At 36.2% G+C, this 20,904-nt stretch overlaps 3 protein-coding genes and 1 pseudogene across 3 annotated transcripts; 3 read left to right on the top strand and 1 right to left on the bottom strand.

The window, feature by feature from the left end:
• The first annotated feature begins 907 nt into the window (after positions 1 to 907).
• On the top strand, positions 908 to 4,001 carry LOC113287832 (putative receptor-like protein kinase At4g00960). The gene is made up of 7 exons (XM_026536682.1): positions 908 to 1,876; positions 2,243 to 2,407; positions 2,498 to 2,622; positions 2,724 to 2,934; positions 3,050 to 3,287; positions 3,373 to 3,523; positions 3,620 to 4,001. Exons 1-7 carry the CDS (start codon positions 1,090 to 1,092, stop codon positions 3,962 to 3,964), a joined length of 2,022 nt encoding a protein of 673 aa, XP_026392467.1. The 5' UTR covers positions 908 to 1,089; the 3' UTR covers positions 3,965 to 4,001.
• Positions 4,002 to 5,543: 1,542 nt separating this feature from the next.
• Positions 5,544 to 6,686, top strand: LOC113287833 (cysteine-rich repeat secretory protein 38-like). The gene is made up of 2 exons (XM_026536683.1): positions 5,544 to 5,709; positions 5,857 to 6,686. The coding sequence occupies exons 1-2, from the start codon at positions 5,668 to 5,670 to the stop codon at positions 6,403 to 6,405; spliced, it is 591 nt and encodes a 196-aa protein (XP_026392468.1). The 5' UTR covers positions 5,544 to 5,667; the 3' UTR covers positions 6,406 to 6,686.
• Positions 6,687 to 10,999: 4,313 nt separating this feature from the next.
• On the top strand, positions 11,000 to 12,832 carry LOC113290875 (putative cysteine-rich receptor-like protein kinase 35). The gene is made up of 7 exons (XM_026540465.1): positions 11,000 to 11,075; positions 11,190 to 11,324; positions 11,434 to 11,555; positions 11,638 to 11,848; positions 11,951 to 12,188; positions 12,288 to 12,438; positions 12,524 to 12,832. Exons 1-7 carry the CDS (start codon positions 11,000 to 11,002, stop codon positions 12,830 to 12,832), a joined length of 1,242 nt encoding a protein of 413 aa, XP_026396250.1.
• A 676-nt stretch (positions 12,833 to 13,508) lies between these two features.
• On the bottom strand, positions 13,509 to 15,456 carry LOC113290876 (annotated as a pseudogene).
• Positions 15,457 to 20,904: the final 5,448 nt, after the last annotated feature.

The raw sequence follows: 20,904 nt of genomic DNA on the forward strand, positions 1-20,904 counted from the left end.
TAGAAAAATTACGGAAGTTAATGCTAAAACAATATGTGAGGATATTTTTGTCCATATCAAATTTTCAAATAATTATGGACCAAACAAGAAATGCCTTTTCCCGCTGGACCAAATAGTCTTGGGACCACCTAAAAAAGGACCGAACGATGACGACCTATTTTTGATTAATGTACCCATTCAATTATATATCAAAACAATATAACGCGGAAAAGAAATAGCACAAACCCCATAAATTTTGTTAACGAAAAAACCTACAATCCAACACTAAATTTTTAAGACCTTGTTCACTTTGAACATTACACTGTATTATGCCGCTACAAACACTAACTCACTATCAAACATCATTTTGGAGTATAGTTAAGAACCAAATCCATCCTCTGAGTAATTCAGCTTTTTTCGTACTTTTACGTCTCCTGATCTTGCAAGATCCTATGCACTTGAGTGTTCCAATACTAAAACATGCGCATCCTAACCGTGGAGGCGTGACTATTTTGGAAGCGTCCCTTGGCGATCTTTGTCGCATGTCGACCCAATACGGCCAAATGAATTTTGATACAGAGATCTAGACCGTCATCTGTTGAGGATCCAGTGGTGCACAAATCGTGAGAAGTAGTGTGAATGGGTTGTCGCTGAATTCCAACCCTCCACGTATTGTATGTATAGTCGATCTTTCAAACAGTAAGAAAAATACTAGCAATCTCTCTAACACCCTTGACTTTCTTTCGGTTGAAGTGTCAAATTACAGCTCATGTGACACATACAAGTGATTAATTAAGTAAAGCTGTTGTTAATTGCGATTAGTGGAATCCTACTTACAAAACAAAAATCATTTTATTTTGATTTTACTTGTGTGTGAACGAGAAATGACAAATGATAATTGTTACGAAGAGACCCCAAAAGAACAGAGAGAGCCAAAACCCACTTGTAAGATAGAAAATGATAAGGAGCATAAGAGAAAAACTCAGGGTGTGAACCAGTCAAAGAAAGTGTCTCAACGAAGACCCAAGAAACAAAATTTGATCTTAGGTTTTCATCTTGATGAGATTTTTCGTTTTGTACTAGAATCATCACAACAACAAGAAATCAAGAATGAGATATTGCATACTGATCATATTTATAATCTACCACTTGGTCTGTACATTTGCACAACCAACCTCTCGTCAGCCAATCTTCTATCGAGAATTCTGTTCAGGAGGTAATTATACTACTAAGAGTACTTATCATGGGAACATCAACTTCCTTCTCTCTTCATCGCTCACTTTATTTAACAACGAAGGCGTCAATAATGGATACCGAAGTTCCAGTATTGGGTCCGATCCCGACGTTGTTCACGGGGCTTACCAGTGCAGAGGTGATCTTGCAACAGAAGAATGCCAAAACTGTTTTGATGTAGCAACTGCAGACATTAAACAAAACATTAGATGTCCAAATTCTAAGCAAGCAATTGTATGGTATGATTTATGTAATCTAAGGTACTCTAATGAAACATTCTTCTCAGTTCTGCTACAAAAACCAGTTTTTTATATGGTAAACCAAACTAGCGTTACCACAAATCAAGATGAGTTTAACAAGAGTTTAGTCGGACTAATGGATAGACTAGTCAGAGAAAGTACAGTTTCCGGCCAATCTACAAAATCGTTTGCTGTTGGAGCAGCAAACTTCTCGGTATCTCGGCAGATATATGGATTAGTACAGTGTGCAGATATATCATCAACTGATTGCAATAAGTGCCTCAGTCAGGTTGCCGGGAATTTATCCGTATGTTGTAATGGAAAAGTTGGTGCAAAAGTTCTCAACCCAAGTTGCAATTTCAGATATGAAACATATCCTTTCTATCAATCCAAGATAGTTAATGCAACATCTCCTCTGCCTCCAGGTAAGTTTATGATTTTAAGCTGATCGAATCCACTTTCATGAATTTCATTTGATACCGGGACAACTTTTAGTCAAGAAAATGAAGAAATGTTTTTCAACTCTTTCTTTTTGTGGCCTGAAATAAAATAATTCAACCAGTTGTTGGATATTCCTTTATTTGGAGGTTAAGTCCAGAAAACAAATAAATAATTTAGTCAACTACAATCTTATTTGGGGATATCCGATTCCAGTCTGTATGTCTCTGTTAACATATTGAAATTTACTTTTAAAAACTAGTTCTGTCAATTCAAGATAGAATTGTAAAACAGTTATAAAATTGATGAAAACTGTCCCGTTAGTTTACTAAAATTTATATGTGATCATGCAGGGAAAAGAAACCACTCAGCCGGAAAAATTGTTATTATCGTAGTTGTTCCTTCACTTATTGCGGTACTGTGCACAATAGCAATTTGGTACTTATGCTCACGAAAAGCGTCAAGGGAACCGAGTCAATTACCTCTACGAAGAGTAACAAGGGAAACAGCGGAAGATAGTGAGTGTTTAGAAGTCACAACTAACATGTCATGAAACTGACATTAATAAGATTTATTAGGTTCTCATTGTGTTATTCTTGCTTTTTCAGATGATATTTATTCAATTCAGAGTGTTGAATCCGTCCAATTCAGCTTCAGGACAATAGGAGCTGCAACTGACAATTTCTCTACTGCTAATAAGCTTGGTGAAGGCGGTTTCGGTTCTGTATACAAGGTATTAGAAACATTTTGACATGAAGAGAATTGATATTGAATTTGTTGTTGCACTAGATTTTTACACTTCATTTTGTTTACTTTAATATCCTTTTTGATCAGGGTACACTCCCAGATGGACAAGATATAGCTGTTAAGAGGCTTTCAAGAAATTCAGGTCAAGGCGAAGAAGAATTTAAAAACGAAGTTGTTTTACTGGTAAAATTGCAACACAGGAATCTTGTTAGACTTCTAGGTTTCTGCTTGGATGGAAAGGAAAGACTACTCATCTATAATTTCATGCCAAACTCAAGCCTCGACAAATTGATATTTGGTTTGCATCGATCCTATGCTCTCTATCTTTCTTTATGTTTACTTCGGTTTGTATGTTTTCTTTCATTCTATGAAAACAGTGGCTTACTTCATCATTGGCTTGTGCGAATGTGTAGATTCTGTTAAACGTACTTGTTTGGATTGGGAAAAACGGTATAAGATAATTGGCGGGGTTGCAAGAGGGCTTCTTTATCTGCACGAGGATTCCCGACTTAAGATTATTCATCGTGATCTTAAAGCCAGCAATATATTATTAGATGCAGAAATGAACCCCAAAATTGCAGATTTTGGCATGGCTAGACTTTTTAAGGTGGACCAAACTCAAGCCAGCACAGTTAGAATCGTTGGAACATAGTAAGTATACATATTGTAACCGAATAAATCTTTTGCATTCGGAGGTTGAAATAAATTAGTAAGTAATGCTCTCTAAATTTTGCAGTGGATATATGGCGCCAGAGTATGCAATGCATGGAAAAATCTCCGAGAAGTCAGATGTGTTTAGTTTCGGTGTGTTAGTTCTGGAGATCCTTTGCGGAAAAAAGAACAACTCTTTCAATGATCCAGATGTCTCTGGAGACCTTCTTAGCTATGTGAGTTTTAGAATTTATATTTCTTCTTTGTAAATACTCAAAGTGGACATATCAAGCTACTTTCGAACTTAAGAATTTAATGAGAAATTTTTGCAGGCATGGAGACAATGGAATATTGGGACAGCTTTAGACTTGTTAGATCCGATTTTGAAGGACAATCATTGTGAAAGTGAAGTAATGAGATGCATCCACATTGGATTATTGTGTGTTCAGGAAAATGCATCGGACAGACCCACAATGGCGTCAATTGTTTTGATGCTTAACAACTTCTCGACTAATTTACCAGTGCCTTCAGTACCTGCTTTTTTTGTACGTAGTTTCAGGGAATCTAAATTTCGTTGGGATGATAGTAAAGACCCGCTAAGTGTTTCAGATCAATCAACGAGTAAATCTTCACAAAGTGTTAATGAAGTTTCGATGACTGAATTATACCCTCGATAATAACTGCCATTTTGTGTTACTAATATATTTCAAAGTATACTGCATTGTTCTACCAAAATTTGTATACAAGTTAGATGAAGTTAGAAACTAGACTTTGGTTTTGTTCACAGATAGGAAAACAAAACAGTTAGATACTCAAAAGAAATGCTTCATTTGATACTTGGATTTCAGTGGATTATGCAAAGGCATGGGCGATTCTCTACGACATCTGTTTGTCTGTCGTCCGGTATCTTAGTACTACAGATCCTCAGAGAACAGGTCCACAACTCTTTCTACGGATCCCAAGAGCTTCTAATCTAAGTGAGCCTGAACTTCTTTTTCTTACTGACAAAAGAGTTCAAACATTTGTGTATATTTTCTTATCTTTTTTACATGGCAAAACTTTTGTGTCTAACCGTATGGAAATGGTGCATTATTGCAGACTAGGTAACCTCGGATTGAGGGCATCCCTGTGTTGGATCCAACCTTTATTTGAATATTGAAATTGTGAGATGTGTCCACCCTGGACTAATTATTATGTGTCCAAACTCCAAAAGGCTACCTACGAATTATGGAGCCACAATCACGTCAACCTTAAAAGGCTACTTGTAGTTTCTAGCATGTAGCAAAACGATTCTCTAAAAGAAAGTGGAAACCTTATAGTCAAAATTGTCAAATACGATGATCACAAATTTGAGCATACATGAAAATTTCTGGCAGGCACGAAGACGCGTTGGACAAATGGGACAGCTTTAGTAATGTTACATCCAATTTTAAAGAGAACTGCATGCTCCGAATGCGAAAGAATGAGATGCATCCAAGTTGGATTATTATGCGTTCAATGCAGCTGATAGAGCCACAATGGCTTCTAATGCTCAACAACTATGCTACTACTCTACCAATATTAATTTTTTCTTCATCGTAAGAAGGATTCCAAAATTCATTTGGGAAGGAATGGAACCCACCAAGTGTTTCGAATCAATCAACGAGTAGATCAGAAGAAAAGTGTTAATGAAGCCTCAATTACTGAATTATGCGCTCGACAATAACGATAGTTTAGAATACTACTACTCGTACATTTTTAATGACAGAAACTTATTGTTTACCCCTTGTTTATGATAAGCAAAACTAAGTTGTCATAAGTGACTTTAATGTTTGAATTCGGAGATAACTTACCTGTTTTACATATAGTAGTCTGTACTAAATTTTCTATTTTTAACAGAAACTTAGGTCGATCGAATGAGTTAAAATTCAACGTTTTTTGTTCTCTTTTGTAATAATTCAACATCACTGCTACGGCACTTGGAGTACGGAGGGTACCCATATCAACAATTCCTAGTAAGTTAAAGAATAATACAATATGGGATTTGACCCCATTATTGCGGCAGTGGAGCCTCGGTGATTGTGAACTACACAATTCCGCGTTGATTTTCAACTATCTCATACGAAAGAATCAAATAATGATGTTTGGCTTATCTACCAATCATAAAAAAAAATTGATTTTTCAATACACCATCTCCACAACTCATTGACTTGGTTGATATTGACCTTATAAAAGTCTAAAAACCAACTCAAGAACAAGCATGCCTGAAACATTCAAGCTACCAAACCATTAACGAATGCACATCATCTCAAAAACTAAGAAGGTAGTTTTTTCAAGATGTTTATCAAAATTCTTTCTGCGATTCTTATATTCAACATACAATGCTATGTGTTGAAATCTAATGCGAAAAGTGATCAGAATAATATTTTCGCCTTGTGTTCAGGTAATATCACCTCTAATACATATCTGTCCAACCTTAATCTTGTTCTGTCTTCTTTGGCAAATTCATTCAACAAAACCACTGTCCATTATGGATATTACAACGACACCATTGGGAGAAAGCCTAAATATCGCCTATGGATCTTATCAGTGCAGAGGTGATCTTACAGTAGAAGCATGTCGATCTAATGTTGAATTAGCCGCTAAAGAAATAATACGCCGTTGTCCAAGCTCCGAAGAAGCAGTTATTACATTCAAAGAGCTAACTATTTTAAAATATTCCGCTAAATCATTCTTCACAATCATGCGGGATAAACCATCATTTACTCTCCCTAATGCAAATTCAGTTACAAACCCGGAAGAGTTTAATCCAGGATTCGACAAATTGACGAAAAAACTTTTAGCAGAGGTCACTTCTAATGGTGTCTCTTCTTCGTCTTTTTCGACTAACAAAAAGTTGTATGCTATTGGAGACATAGAGATTACGCCCTCACAGAAAATATATGGGTTGGCTCAGTGTTCTTCTGATATATCAGTTAACAATTGCACTCAATGTCTTCGCGGAGAAATAGATGATATTCGTAAACGGTTTAGCGGGAGAGAAGGTGGCAGAGTTATTTGTTGGAGCTGCTATTTTAGATATGAGACGTTTTCTTTTTATGAGCTCAACGCAACTTCACCACCATTTTCCAGGGGTTAATCCTCGACTGATTTCGGGGGAGTTGAGTGTATTTTAAATCTCAGAGATTTTGAGAGAGTTTGAGAGAGTGTAGGGAGTTTGAGAGAGTTTTGTGTTTTTGAGTTCAGGGAGTTTGGGGGAGTGTAGGGAGTTTTAGAGAGTTTATTAGAGGGAGTTTGGGGGAGTTTGAGAGAGTTCACTCCTAACTCATTCTCTTTTAAGAAACAATAAACCCTTATTTGCAAATAACATTGATCTTTAATCAAAAGAAAAAAATAAATGAAAATGATCATATCTCTGTATCAATAGTATGTTATTTTGTGCAATGAGATAATTTTTTTCCCTTCAATTTAACGGTCTCCATACAATTCTAACTCCCTTTGTTCACGAACATTTTCTCACATATCATCTGCTATACTCTTTCTCCATGCATTAGCTTCTTGACGTTGTTGTTCTTGAGTTTGTTGTGTCAAAATTTCATCGTCATTTACAAGCGTTGATGGATGGCTATCTTCCTCTTCCTCGACCGGAAACTCATCTGAGCGGCATTCTTTTCGTAAGAAGTTGTGTAGGCCTGCACAAGCTGTCATTATCTCCGCTTGCACCTGATACGGAAATGGAGGTTGAGACTTAAAGATCAAGAAACGAGACTTCACAACACCGAACAATCTTTCAACTACATTCCTCAAAGAAGCATGACGCGTGTTAAATAATTCTTCAGCCTTTTTCGCATGATTACCCGTACCAGAAAATTCTTTCAAATGATAACGTTGGCCACAAAATGGTGTTAAACAATATCGTCGGTTTGCAAACCCACCATCCCCCAAGTAATATTTACCTGAATAAAATACAAAAAGAAAACTTCGTCAAGTAGAACCCGAATATAACTTAACCAAAAAACTCAAAACTTCACATTAGATAAAAGTAAAATTACCTTGCGGTATTTTCAGTCCATTTCTTTTTGTCATTGCGTCGTTAAGTATTTTCGAATCATGAGCATACCCTTCCCATCCACTGAGCACGTATATGAACTCCAAGTCGAAGTTGCAAACCGCTAAAACATTTTGAGATGTAATTCCATGTCGATTCCGATAAACGGCTTCATTTCTTTTCTCTACCATTGCTGGGATATGTGTACCGTCCATAGCTCCAATGCAATCCTTAAAGTAAGGATAAAATCGTGTACTCTCACGAATTTTAAATGGAGTTGCACTTGTTGGATTAGCCATCATCCTCGGAGCTATAAAATTTAAAGCTCGCAACATCCTGTTGAAGTTTTTACTAACTGTCCACCGAAAGCGACCAATGTGTCACGTATTGTGCAATATCGTAAACTTTGGCCAACAACGAGTAAAAATATACCAAGCATTTCTTCAATAGAAACACATCTTGTATCACATAATGATGTAGTTTCTCTAATGATACAACATAGTTTTAGAAAAATATCAGGGTACATCATATAACTTCTTCGAAAGTCTTCTGGGTCTTGACGCAAAACTCTCCTTGTATAGTTATATCCAAACAAAGTAACTGGGCGTCTCATTGGTCTTTCAATACGCTGACTTTGTATGTATTGCAATTGCTTGATTATATCCATCAACCATGAATGCACCGCTGAAAGTATATTCAAAAATATGGATAGTTCAAATTCATTATTGCTGCTTACCTCTTCATCATCACTGCTTTCTTCTTCTGTACCAAAGGCTTCATCTTCACTATCAGTAGATAAATCCAAATCAGACATGTTCACCTAAAAAGATGATAAAAGTACTTTTTTTTTATTAGAATCATCATTATTTCAAAAGCATAAAAGTATATGTATATAGAAAATAAGCATATAGAATATAAAGTTCATAAATTCAATCATAATAACCATAAAGATGTCAACCCATAAAAATTAGTAGCAATCAATCCATAACAATAAGTTCTCAACTAGGAGAAAAGAAAAATTAAATACTAATAGTTATGAAGAAAAACGATCAACTGTTGTAACTTTAAAAGCCCATTAAACCTAATAGAAACTTGCAAAGATGACAGGTTTATGATTTTAACTTTGAACCAATCCACAACTTTCTCTCTTCAGGAGTAAAACGTATGAATAAGTTCTTCTTGTGATTGTTTTCTAGCATTTCAATTACTTTCAGCTTATCTTCCAAAGAAATTTCATTCATCCATAAACAAGATCCCATATTTGGTTATCTTTCTTATCCTTATCAATTCTGCGCATTTTTTTTTCAATTTTGCGGTCTTCTTTCTCTTTCGCAATAAGAGCATGCATTGAATCAATAGAAGAAGCAATCAATGAACTGTTGGTAATCAATTTCTCTAGATAATCAGACTGCCCAGTAGGATTAGTTGATGTAGAAGAGTCACCAATGTCACACCTTGGTCTTTTCTTTGGTGCCGTTTTTCTGACAGGAATTTTCTTTGTGTTCATATCTTGAGTTTCATCTTTATCTTGTTCATCACTTTCCTCTAAGCCATATCCCACGTATGATACGTTAAAAGCATTATCATATTGCTCTCGTAGAGTATAATCAACATCGAAGTAATCATCTTGTTCATCTTCCTTATCACAGGTTCTAGCACTTGTACCCTCATGGGTAAGATCAACTGTAACTTTTCTAGAAGTACATTTAGTCTTTACCATTATCTTCCCTTAAGTTAGTTTGGTTTGGATGGCTCTGTTAACATACAAAAAATAAATAAAGGATAAAGTATGAATTAGAACTCTGCACAAAATAGAAGAAAAAAATATCAAATTTAGTTTTCAGTAAGTAACACACACATACCTCAAAGTAATTGTTCCACATCTCGTCGGATCCAGTAATCATCTTGTTAGGATCATCCCAACCGAATCCAGAAGTACAAGATTTAAACAAATCATGGTATTGACCAAATCTAGTCTTCAACCATCTATGTTTTCCTTTATAGTTCTCAAAAGATTTGTCACAACCATATGCTTGGTTAAGTTTTGGAAGTATCTCCTCTTCCACTATTCTCTTAGTAAAACATCCACTAGTGTCTTTCTTCTTCTCAAGTGTAGCTTCTACCAACAGTTCCAATAATTTCTCAGCCTCTCGAGTTGTCCATTGTTTGTAATTCGTAGTCACTTCCGTTTCCGGTTCCGTATTCTTATTCTTCCTAACATTCTTTTTCTTCTTGTTGTTTTCAGCAGGTTGGCTGGATTTTTCCATTCTATGGTGTGACATGTTAGCTACATTGTACGACTAATACTAGAACTTAACAAAGCAAGGATAATAAGAACACCAAACAGTCTAATGAAACATGATAAAAAAATGTGATACTAGATTACACAGTACTAACACGCAGAGCTACTTAGCCAAATTGTTGATCAAATAAAATCCCTTAGCAACTCCTTGCAACAAAAGCACCGTATGAATTGGCTAAAACACGCCAATACGGAATGAAGTACGCCACTGTATTGACCTTTGGCATACAGAATAGAAGAGAAGTATGTGTCTAAATAAGAGGACTTAACAAGTGATAGTGATTCTCAATGACACCCATGCAAAGTAGCAAGCCAATTAATGCATGATGACATAAAAAATTATGAAGATAGCTGTAAAGGAATTCTGTTTCACCGAAACACAGTTTCAGATTGTCCAATCTTTGCAGTATTAATACTTACCTGATCCTCTTGAAATTTTTACGGTACACTTACAACTCAATATTCCACAACACACTCAAAAATCATAGCATTCCAACGGTTCATTAAAAAGATACATTACTCAGAACCCGACTACTTTCAATACGTGCATACAAAATTCAGTTCCGGATTTCTCACACTTTGGTGTACCTAAAGTGATCAGAACTTTATGAAATTTCTACAGTAGGTAATCTTCATATATACAAACATCATACTAAAATTTCAGCTTTGTACGATAAGCGGAGAATGAGATAAATAGGAATCAGTCCCCTATTCGGGATTTAAACTCAGCAGACCATAGTCATATATTGTGCAAGCTTTGCAGTAGCAAACGTGACCTGATACGCGTGAAAATTATACTGTACTTCTATAACAAGGTAAACTACGACATACTCAAATTTCATCATATTCCAACGGTTTAATTTAAAGATATCATTATAATCAAATCATGCAATTTCTTACCAAGATCTTTTGAACCACAAATTAGGGTTTTGACAGAGAGAGAGTACCCACAAAAAAAACTATACACACAATCAAAATAAACAATCATGGAGATCAAAGATATGAAAAACAATCAAAATAGTACACAAATCAAACTATTATAAACAATCATGGAGATCAAAGAAGAAAAAAAACATATACCTGGAAAAAAACGTTTCCTCTTCTTTCTCCTATGGTTTTCTACGCACCAAACTCCTTCCCAAATCTCTACTCTTTTGAGAGAATGGTTGTGAGACCAAAATACACTAAAAACTCCTTCGAACTCCCCAAAGCAACCAACTCCCTAATATTGTAGGGTTTTATGACTAACAAGGAATTCAAGAGCTTTTTTTAAACTCCCCAGCGACTAACAAGTGTTTTCTAAAGAGTTTAGGAGACTCCTCTAAACTCCCCCACGACTAACGGAGATTTGGAGAGACTCCCTCAAACTCCCCCAGGACTAACATGAGAAAACCTAAATACATTAAAATCTCTCGAACTCTCCCACGAATAACCCCCTCTCCTGTGAAACCAAAACACTGTAAGCATTTAGAAATACTTGCATGTATAGAAAATCTAACGTTTTAGAGGGTTTAGTTTACATGTGCACACATAATCCTTGATTAATTGATTTTTTTTTTTCATGTTCTTGCAGCAAAGAGAAAGTTTCCGCAGAAACTGTTCCTTATGATATTTGTTCCTTCAGTGGTTATAGTATTATCCATCATAATCATTTTGTATTTCTGCATAATAAAGAGAAAAAAGAAAGTACTGCAAAAGAAGATTGAAGGTAATTAAGCTTTCTTATTGTAGGAATGACCTGCAAAATTTGAACATTTTCGAAATTAGATCTTAATAGTCATTTGATTCCAATTTTTTTGTTTTTGTTATATTTGAAGACATCGATGAGATTCAAAGTGATGAGTCTTTGCAATTCAACTTCAGTACCATAAGTGCCGCTACACACAACTTTTCAGATGCTAATAAGCTTGGGCGAGGCGGATTTGGTACTGTATACAAGGTACTGACAGTGGCATTGTATGTTGTGGTAGCTCTATAATTACATCACTTTTCAGTTTGTCACATTTGATTGTTTTTTTCAGGGTACACTCTCAGACGGACAAGAAATAGCTGTGAAGAGGTTGTCTGTAAATTCTGGCCAAGGTGAAGAAGAATTTAAGAATGAAGTTGTATTATTGGTCAAACTGCAACACAAAAATCTTGTTAGAGTTTTAGGCTTCTGTTTAGATGGGGAGGAAAAGCTTCTCGTTTACGAGCTTATGAAGCATGGAAGCCTCGATCAGTTTTTATTCGGTTCGGCTTCTTTCCATTCTACTTTTATATCACTCACCAAAGCAAAAACTTTTCGAGTTGTACTGCTTCAATAGTTAAACTTATTGAATACTAAATGTGCAGATCCTGTTAAACGCACATATTTGAATTGGGAAAGGCGATACAAGATTATAGGAGGCATTGCGAAAGGACTTCTCTATCTTCACGAGGACTCTCGACTTAAGATTATCCATCGGGATCTAAAAGGCAGCAATGTTTTATTAGGAGAAGATATGGTCCCCAAAATCTCAGATTTTGGGATGGCTAGGATTTTCTTGGTGAACCAAAATCAAGCCAGTACAAAACGAATTTGTGGAACTTTGTAACTATTCTAGCTGTTCATAAATCATATCTCTCAATACAAACATGACCACATTATTAACTGCAGAAAGAAATTTTCTTTCTTGTACTGGATTTGCAGTGGATATATGGCTCCTGAGTATGCAATGCATGGTAAATTCTCCGTGAAATCAGACGTCTATAGTTTCGGTGTTTTGATTCTAGAAATCCTAAGTGGAAAGAGGAGTAACTCGTTTGGTGGGTTCGAAGGTGCTGAGAATGTCCTAAGCTATGTGAGTATAAACTTTGTTTCTAGTTTTTGGACATGTAATTTCTCACTTTACCCCGCACACTAACAATAGAAACTATATTTTCCAGGCATGGGGCCTTTGGAAGGAGGAGAGATCTATGGAATTGTTAGATCCAACACTAAGAGAATGTTATTCAGCAAATGAAGTGATGAGATGCATCCAAATTGGTTTATTATGTGTTCAAGAAGATGTAGCTAATAGACCCACAATGGCATGGATTATTCACATGCTCAATAACCACTCTGTCACTCTTCCATCACCTTTATCACCATCTGCATTTTTACTGCGTGGTAAAACTGAACCCGAAATCCATTCTGAAGAGGCTGACAACATAAGCGTGAATCAGATGTCCATGACGGAATTTTACCCCCGCTGATCGGACAGTATGGACTAGCTATGCTGCATTTGGGAGTTCAACTTGAGTTCAAGTACAGATGCTAAATGTAATTATCTTCTATATTTAGATTATTTTCCAAAAATGTCTCATGTCTTCATCCTAGCCTATCAGCGAGAATAATGATCCAACTGTGGTTCAAATTCATAAGAGTGTCGTCAGCAAACATCATTATGCATTTGTATCCGGTAAAGCAACCCGTACATACAAGTGCAAATTGCTTGTTTTGTAATAAAAACGAATCGATACGACCTGATAATTATACCTTTGACTTATGTGTTAAACCAGTACTAATTGAGCAGCAATGTTGTCAGCCCAAAAATGTCCAACTATTTGTATAAATGGCTAATTCAGGGTTGCACTACCTAGGAGGTGTCTGCATAGAAGGATATGATAATCAACTGCTAGTTTCTAGATTGGTTTCAAATGCGCTACCAGAAGTATAATTGGAAGAAGAAGAACACCCTGAGAAAGAAATCTTGAGCTTGAAGTCGAGTACTCTGTGATAAAATGATGATGAATAAGATAAACAAACCATACTTAACTATTTTCTGAATGTAATTACATTTATCAATCGTCAGCAAAAGAATAGGTGTGGAATTATTCTCACACAAATCTATCACTATATATAGGCACGCAAAGGTAATTTAGACCAATATTATCTTGGGTATGTCCGGGTATCTGAAATGTCATTTGCAGAATATGATTTTGAGCTGCTCTTTGATTGTCCTGAAGGCTTGTGCATATTCAATCCTGTTATGCTTCCTGCGAAAAAGGCAGGTTTTGAAGGAGATGCTAGAGTGATTGAGTAGCTACTGAGCATCAAAACTACAGAAGACACAGTAGGTCTATCTTCGATACTATCTTGCACACACAATAGACCAATATGTATACTTCTAATCACTTCGTTTCTTGAAAACCTTTGGGATAAAGTACTATCCATCAGCTCCAAGGGTCTACCTTCTCTCCAAAGCTTCCATGCCTGCATTTAGGAAATGCAAAGAGGTTAATATTGTAGATTGACAGGGGCATTCTTTTCTTTCTTATTTGAGATTGAGTATTTCGTCAACAGGTTCATACTTACATAACTTAAAAGATCTGGCGATGAAGCTGACTGATAGAAACTGGTAATTTTTCGACCACTTACGATTTCCAAGAGCAAAACCCCAAAACTGTAAACATCTGACTTCACAGAAAATAGTCCATGCAATGCATACTCTGGGGCCATGTAACCGCTGTAGATCGTGCCCTCAGTTATTTAATAAACAGCCACAAGTCTTGCATCAACCGTTGGTTTTTACTGAAAATTGCTTGAGCAAAATATGAATAGTATACTCACAATGTTCCAGCAATTCTACTTGTGTTACCCTGTGTTTGATCGACTTCGAAAAGCTTAGCCATACCAAAATCTGCAATTTTCGCTTCCATTTCCTCGGCTAACAAAATATTACCTGCTTTGAGATCCCTGTGAATAATTCTAAGCCGAGAATCTTCGTGTAGATATAAAAGTCCCCTGGCAATCCCCTCTATGATTTTTCAGCGCTTTTCCCAATCCAAAAGAACTCTCTTTTGGTATCTGCACATTCTCATCAGTAATAGTTAAGCACGGGTACTAAGACGGTAGGGGCAATTACAGAAGCTACAACATCATGAAAAAGTATGCACAAATGGGAGACATAGGGGGCATACCAAATAAATACTTGTCGAGACTTCTATTGGCTACATGTTCATAGATGAGTATCTGCTCATGGCCTTCAAAACAGAAACCCAAAAGTCTGACAAGATTTCTGTGTTGAAGCTTATTTAGCAAAACCACTTCATTCTTGAATTCTTGCAAACCTTGTCCTGAATTTACAGACAGACGTTTCACCGCTATTTCTTGCCCATCTGGAAGCTTACCCTGTTAATGTTTAAATAAATGTAAGAAATAATTTCCATGCTAACGAACTTTTGCCCGTATAATGAAGTCTAATACTTACCTTGTAGACTGCACCAAAACCACCCTCGCCAAGCTTGTTAGCATCAGAGAACTCATTTGTAGCATTTCCAATCGTAACCAAGTCAAATTGCAAAGAGTCTTGATTTCGGTCGGATCCCTGGTAACTACAGAAACATAAAAACTTGCAAAATTCTAATCGCCACTTTGATATACTCCATTATGACTAGAAAATCAACATTAAACCAAAAACTGAAAACCGTACCTGGAATACCAGATTTATTAGCCCCCCTTCTCTTCCGCCTGAGGAAGTAAAAACACACTGCTAATATCAGGAAAACCCCTACAACGACAGGAACAGCGACGGCAGCAATATTTAGTGATGGTTCTGGCCCTGGCGGCGGTTCTGTTACCATCAACATTCGAAAAAGACTCACGGTTTCATGAGGAGAAAACAAATCCTTGAAACACAAAACAAGATGCCAGCGTATAAAATAACACCTTTACCAGTATCAGACGGCAGTGGCAAAGCACCTGGAACTGTGGCTGGTAGTGGTGGTGGTGGCAGCAACTCGTAGAATAAATTATCATCGTATCTAAGGAAACAACTTTGAGTAAATATATGTCCTTGTTTTAATCCATTAAGATAACCAGGAATTCTACTAATCATATCTGTTGGGTGCAATAATCAAAAACAAAGAAAAATCAAATAAGCAAAAGTTATTGATACTTAGCTCCTTTATAATGGAAGTGATTGCTTTGACGAAACGAACAAGCTCCCCGTATCTCCGCAACAGCAACAAGGCAAAACTTTGGAAAATAGAGTGAGTCACGTGTTCAACACGCTGTCCTTAAGACATTAGCGCCCGGCTACACTCAAGAGTGATGCTATAGCCCTCACAGGACGGATATCTCCAGGATAAAACACGCTAATACACCTACTACTAGCATATGTAGTAGATGCTCAACTTGAGCTTGGCAACTCCGAAAAAACCGTTAAGGAAAATCGCGAATGCTTAAAAACCGCTATAAAATATTTTCCCTTAGGGGTCCCTCTAAAATATAGAGCAACCCCTTTCCCATAGATTTTACAAAAGTAGTGAAATTCTTTATATAATTGACAAATACAACTTAAGAAGAAAAACTCCCCGATGTGGGACTAAAAGGTTTATATAGTTTCTTAAAACTACTAAAAATTGGAAACTCCACGATGTGGGACTAAAAAGTTTCATTCACAAAATAAAACAATAAATTATAATTTTTTATTAAAACTTTAAAAAATTATTTTTTTTATTAATCGTTTTCCAACAATCCCCCACATGAATGAAAACTCAATAAAACATGAAAACACAGATAGATCTTGGTAAATAAACATCCCAACCTCACGATCCAACCAGACTGATCGTGCAAGTGTTGAAATCATACTAGTCATTTCTACGTCCTCTCCCTCACACAAAAGTGTGTTGACCCCAGGGTCATACTATGGATTGCATAAATCATAATAGTATTGAGAGCTTTCATCTTTAGTTCTCACATGGTGAGACTATAGGTATCTTTCACCAAAGTGAAAAAGCATGAACTAGTGAACCCTTAGTGACCTTTAGGTCCTAAGTTCCAGTAATACCAAAACCATCAAAATCAAAATCACATAAAAAACGCAGGAAATACCATTTTAGGCAGAGGTGTCCATGAGGTCTTGAACCTTTGCTTAGTGAGATATTACCAGAATTACTTGCTAGAGACAGTGAACTATGTCTTGAACTGCTAGCATTTGATGTAATTCGTGATAACAACCACGGGTGATATCTCCAAGATTGCTGCCAAGCTCGTGCCGTTTTGTCCGTTTTGGCCCTGGACGTATCCTGTTTCTCAGAATGCTCTAGAGAATCAGCTCATATTCTCACAGGAAGCGACCCACTTCCTCATTCAGATAGGTGAGTTTCCATAAAGAGTGTTACTGCTACACCCCACTTCAATCTTAAATTGAAACTATATAACTCATTAAGACTTATTAAAAAGTCATCCTCCACATGCAGTCACACTATCACGTCTACACCATAGGGAAGGGGCAGAGAATGAAAATCTCTGATAGTGTTTACCTTTACCAACCACAAATTAGTTGTCTCATTCGAAATCTTGATCATGGGATCTCCAGTCAGCAAGGTTGAGTATCCTTCATGGCAAGTTTAATATATGAGCTTAAGCCCCAACCCCCTCGATGCATTTTTAACTATCTCTTTGTACAAACCTTTCGTCAAAGATTGCGCGATATTCTCCTTGGACTTTATCCAATCAATGGAAATAACGCCGATTGAGATTAGTTATTTCTTAGCTTTAACTATTATAGCTTGGCTAACACAATGTATAGATATAGCTGGCACAGGCCTATGCCAAAGAGGAATGTCTTCTAAAAAGCATCTTAGGCACTCGGCCCCCTCTCATGCTTTATCTAACGCAATACTCTCAGATTCCATAATGAATTGAGCGATATGTTTGTTTGGAAATCTTCCAACAACAAACCCACATGTTAGAGTGAAACCATATCCACTCGTAGACTTAGACTCCTCTGAGTCAACTATCCAGTTTGCATCATAAAGTCCCAAGGACAACAAGATACCTTTCATAAATCAAAAGAGTATCTTAGGTACCATAATACTCTACTCAGTGCATCTGAATTCTCTTGCTCTGGACTACAATTATATCCACTTAACTTACTCACAATATAGGCAATGTCTGGACTCTTACAGTTCATTAAATTCATCAGACATCCTATAACTTTTGAGTATTCAAGTTAAGATACTCCACTACCCTTATTTTTCTTGAGACTACAAGAATAATCGTACGAAGTACAAGCAGGTTTACAATCAGACTGATTGTATCTCTTAAGCACAACTCAACATAATGAGAACGACTAAGACTTATAAATGTTTGATTATCTTCTAATCCTCATCCCTAAGATTACATCAAAAGGGCCCAAGTCTTTCAAGTCAATGTTCTCGTTCAGTGCATGTTTTTAGTGGAATTGATCACATCTATGTTTGTATCAAGCATATCATCAACATACAAGCATACAATTACACAGACATCCTTAACAAGTTACTTGTAGACATACTTGTCAGATTCATTAATTTAAATCCACTATCCATTATCACATGATTAAATTTTCCATGTCACTGTTTACGTGCTTATTTGAAAACCATACAAAGATTTTTCAAATTACAAACTTTTTATGCACAACCTTTCACTACAAAGTCTTCAGGTTGATCTATGTAAATTTCTTTACCTAATTCACGGTTTTAGAAAAAGCTGTCTTAACATCCATCTGATGTATCTCTACGTTCTTTATGGCAGCAATAACAATTAGTATCTCAACGGAAGTAATTTCCGTCACAATTGAATTAGAATCAAGGAAATCTACACCTTCTTTTAGTTTATAGCCTTTAGCTACCAATTTAGCTTAATATTTTTCCACAGTTTCATCTACCTATCGTTTCCTATTAAAGACTCATTGACATCCCATGGTCTTACAACCTGGAGGTAAACTAACAAGCTCCCAAGTCTGGTTCCAACGGACTGAGTCCATTTCACTAAATGAAGCTTCTTACCAGAATGGGGTTTCAGTAGATATTAAGGCTTCTTTACAAGTCTGTGGCTCAGACTAAGCTAGGCATGTTATGAAGTCGGTTTCATAATAAGTCTCAAGTCTAATTATTTTACTTCTCTTAGGCTCAACATCAACTTCATCTTCCTTTAAAATAAGTTCTGACTATTTGAAGATAAATCTAGGGGATCAACAACACATCTCTAATGAGGTACAGGTTTAGAATAAACATGTTCAAAGAACTCAGCATCCCTAGATTCCGTAATAATATTCACACCAATGTCAGAAAAAATCAGAACACACAACCAAAAAATCTTGTAGAAGTATACTCAATATACCCTATACGAAAACACAATCAACATTTTTGGTTTCAATCTAGTTCTTTTAGGAAGAGGAATTACAATCTTAGTCAAACGCCCCCACACTTTGACACATTCATAAGAAGGTCATCTACCGTTCCATAAACCATATGGAGTTTCATCTGATTCTTAAAAGGATACTTTATTCAGGATATACTAGTTAAGAGGACTGCCTCCCCCCACAAGGCCGCAGGTAATCCTGAACTAATCAACATGGAAATTATCATCTCCTTAAGAATACATTTGTTATGTTCAAGGCTTCTAATTGGTTTCCAACTTCAAGTTTATACATCTTAAGGCTTCTAAGGCGTCATCCTTATCCTAAGCAAGTATACAAGATAATACCTCGTACAATCATCTACGGAAGTTATAACCATCTTTTACAACAATGGTTTTGGGTTGAACTCATGTCAACTAGGCCTAACTGAATTAATTTTAAAGACTTAGAATTACTCTGAACATTTGTGCTAAAAGATTTTATAGCATATTTTGATTCTTCACAGATTTCACTTTTGTGTTCAAAATCCAAACTAAATTTGGGTACGAAGCCTATGCTAGCCAGTTAAGCATTGACTTATAAGTTTACGGTTCCAAGTCTACCACGTAAAACAATCAATCACACAAAGATATCACAAGAATCAACTACGTTCACATCATCAGTTTTTCCGTTAAGCTTATATAGACCCAAAGTCCTATAACTCTTGCTTAAAAAATCACTGCCTAGTTACAACAAGTTTTCCAGATTCAATTAAGATCTTAAATATTTTTCCATCTACAACAGAACAAGATACAAGATTTTCGCATATGCTCGGAACATGAAAACTTCATTCAATGTGAGAATATTACAGATATGAGCTTCTGCTCGACCTTTTCCTTTTATGCAACCTCTATTGCATATGAGTTACTCAATAAGAGTTTCTCGACATCCCCTATCCTATGATAGGAGGTGAACAGGTCTCTGTTTCAACAAACATTCTTGGTGGCTCCAAAGTCCACCTACTGGTCTCTCACATTGGTTATTAAAATAACTTCCGACATCATGCCACCAAACTCGTTCTAGTTTGTTTCAACTAAATTAGCATTAACTTTCTACTTATTAAGGTTTTTATGTTGTCTACAATTTACTGCCGCGTGGCCAGGAACATAACACTCACCCTTAACTAAAGTAATTCCGGATTCAGGTTTACGAAATATACCTTTATCATGAAGACCATGCTTAGAGTTGCGTTCGATGTTCTCACCTTTGCCATCTTTGGAAGATTTGTTTCCAACCACATGCGGCTATTAGCCATGTCCCTCAGATATGACACCTTTATTCACAAATCACAATTCCAAATCAGAAAGTAAAATATGAGTTTTGAAGATAACATCTATATATACAAACTTCGTTTGAATCAGCGTTTCAAAAAACTCATGGTTACCCCACAAAAATTAATTTAGTTAACAACAATTTTCTGCTCGTCAGAATTTTTCAGAAACATTTTTCTGTTTTGTAAAATATCAAAAAAATACTTTTACAACTCGAAAAATTCTGAAATTTTACGCGAGTAACTATCAGGATGTCTAGTACGTTGTGTCAAAAGGGTTAATCGAAATTCCTTCTAGATTAAAAGATAAAATTGAAACTCTACAGCTGACCAGAAATTCGTTTTTGTTTTTTCACTCCACAATTAACATCCATGATTCACAAACCAATCAATCGTTTTCGATTATTACAAGCGCTAATGTCTTAAGATTGTTGGGTGCAATAATCAAAAACAAAGAAAAATCAAATAAACAAAAGTTATTGATACTTAGCTCCTTTATAATGGAAGTGATTGCTTTGACGAAACGAACAAGCTCCCCGTATCTCCGCAACAGCAACAAGGCAAAACTTTGGAAAATAGAGTGAGTCACGTGTTCAACACGCTGTCCTTAAGACATTAGCGCCCGGCTACACTCAAGAGTGATGCTATAGCCCTCACAGGACGGATATCTCCAGGATAAAACACGCTAATACACCTACTACTAGCATATGTAGTAGATGCTCAACTTGAGCTTGGCAACTCCGAAAAAACCGTTAAGGAAAATCGCGAATGCTTAAAAACCGCTATAAAATATTTTCCCTTAGGGGTCCCTCTAAAATATAGAGCAACCCCTTTCCCATAGATTTTACAAA

The sequence above is a fragment of the Papaver somniferum genome, chromosome 6 (genome assembly GCF_003573695.1).
Source record: "Papaver somniferum cultivar HN1 chromosome 6, ASM357369v1, whole genome shotgun sequence".
NCBI classification, from domain to species: domain Eukaryota; kingdom Viridiplantae; phylum Streptophyta; class Magnoliopsida; order Ranunculales; family Papaveraceae; genus Papaver; species Papaver somniferum.

Coding starts and splice junctions, on each gene's coding strand:
- LOC113287832 (XM_026536682.1), top strand. CDS start 1,090: ATGAGATATTGCATACTGATCATATTTATAATCTACCACTTGGTCTGT. Junction 2,623..2,723: donor GTTTCGGTTCTGTATACAAG/GTATTAGAAACA, acceptor CTTTTTGATCAG/GGTACACTCCCAGATGGACA. Junction 3,524..3,619: donor CTGGAGACCTTCTTAGCTAT/GTGAGTTTTAGA, acceptor AAATTTTTGCAG/GCATGGAGACAATGGAATAT.
- LOC113287833 (XM_026536683.1), top strand. CDS start 5,668: ATGCGAAAAGTGATCAGAATAATATTTTCGCCTTGTGTTCAG. Junction 5,710..5,856: donor TATTTTCGCCTTGTGTTCAG/GTAATATCACCT, acceptor GGATCTTATCAG/TGCAGAGGTGATCTTACAGT.
- LOC113290875 (XM_026540465.1), top strand. CDS start 11,000: ATGAGAAAACCTAAATACATTAAAATCTCTCGAACTCTCCCACGAATA. Junction 11,556..11,637: donor GATTTGGTACTGTATACAAG/GTACTGACAGTG, acceptor TGTTTTTTTCAG/GGTACACTCTCAGACGGACA. Junction 11,849..11,950: donor CCTCGATCAGTTTTTATTCG/GTTCGGCTTCTT, acceptor CTAAATGTGCAG/ATCCTGTTAAACGCACATAT.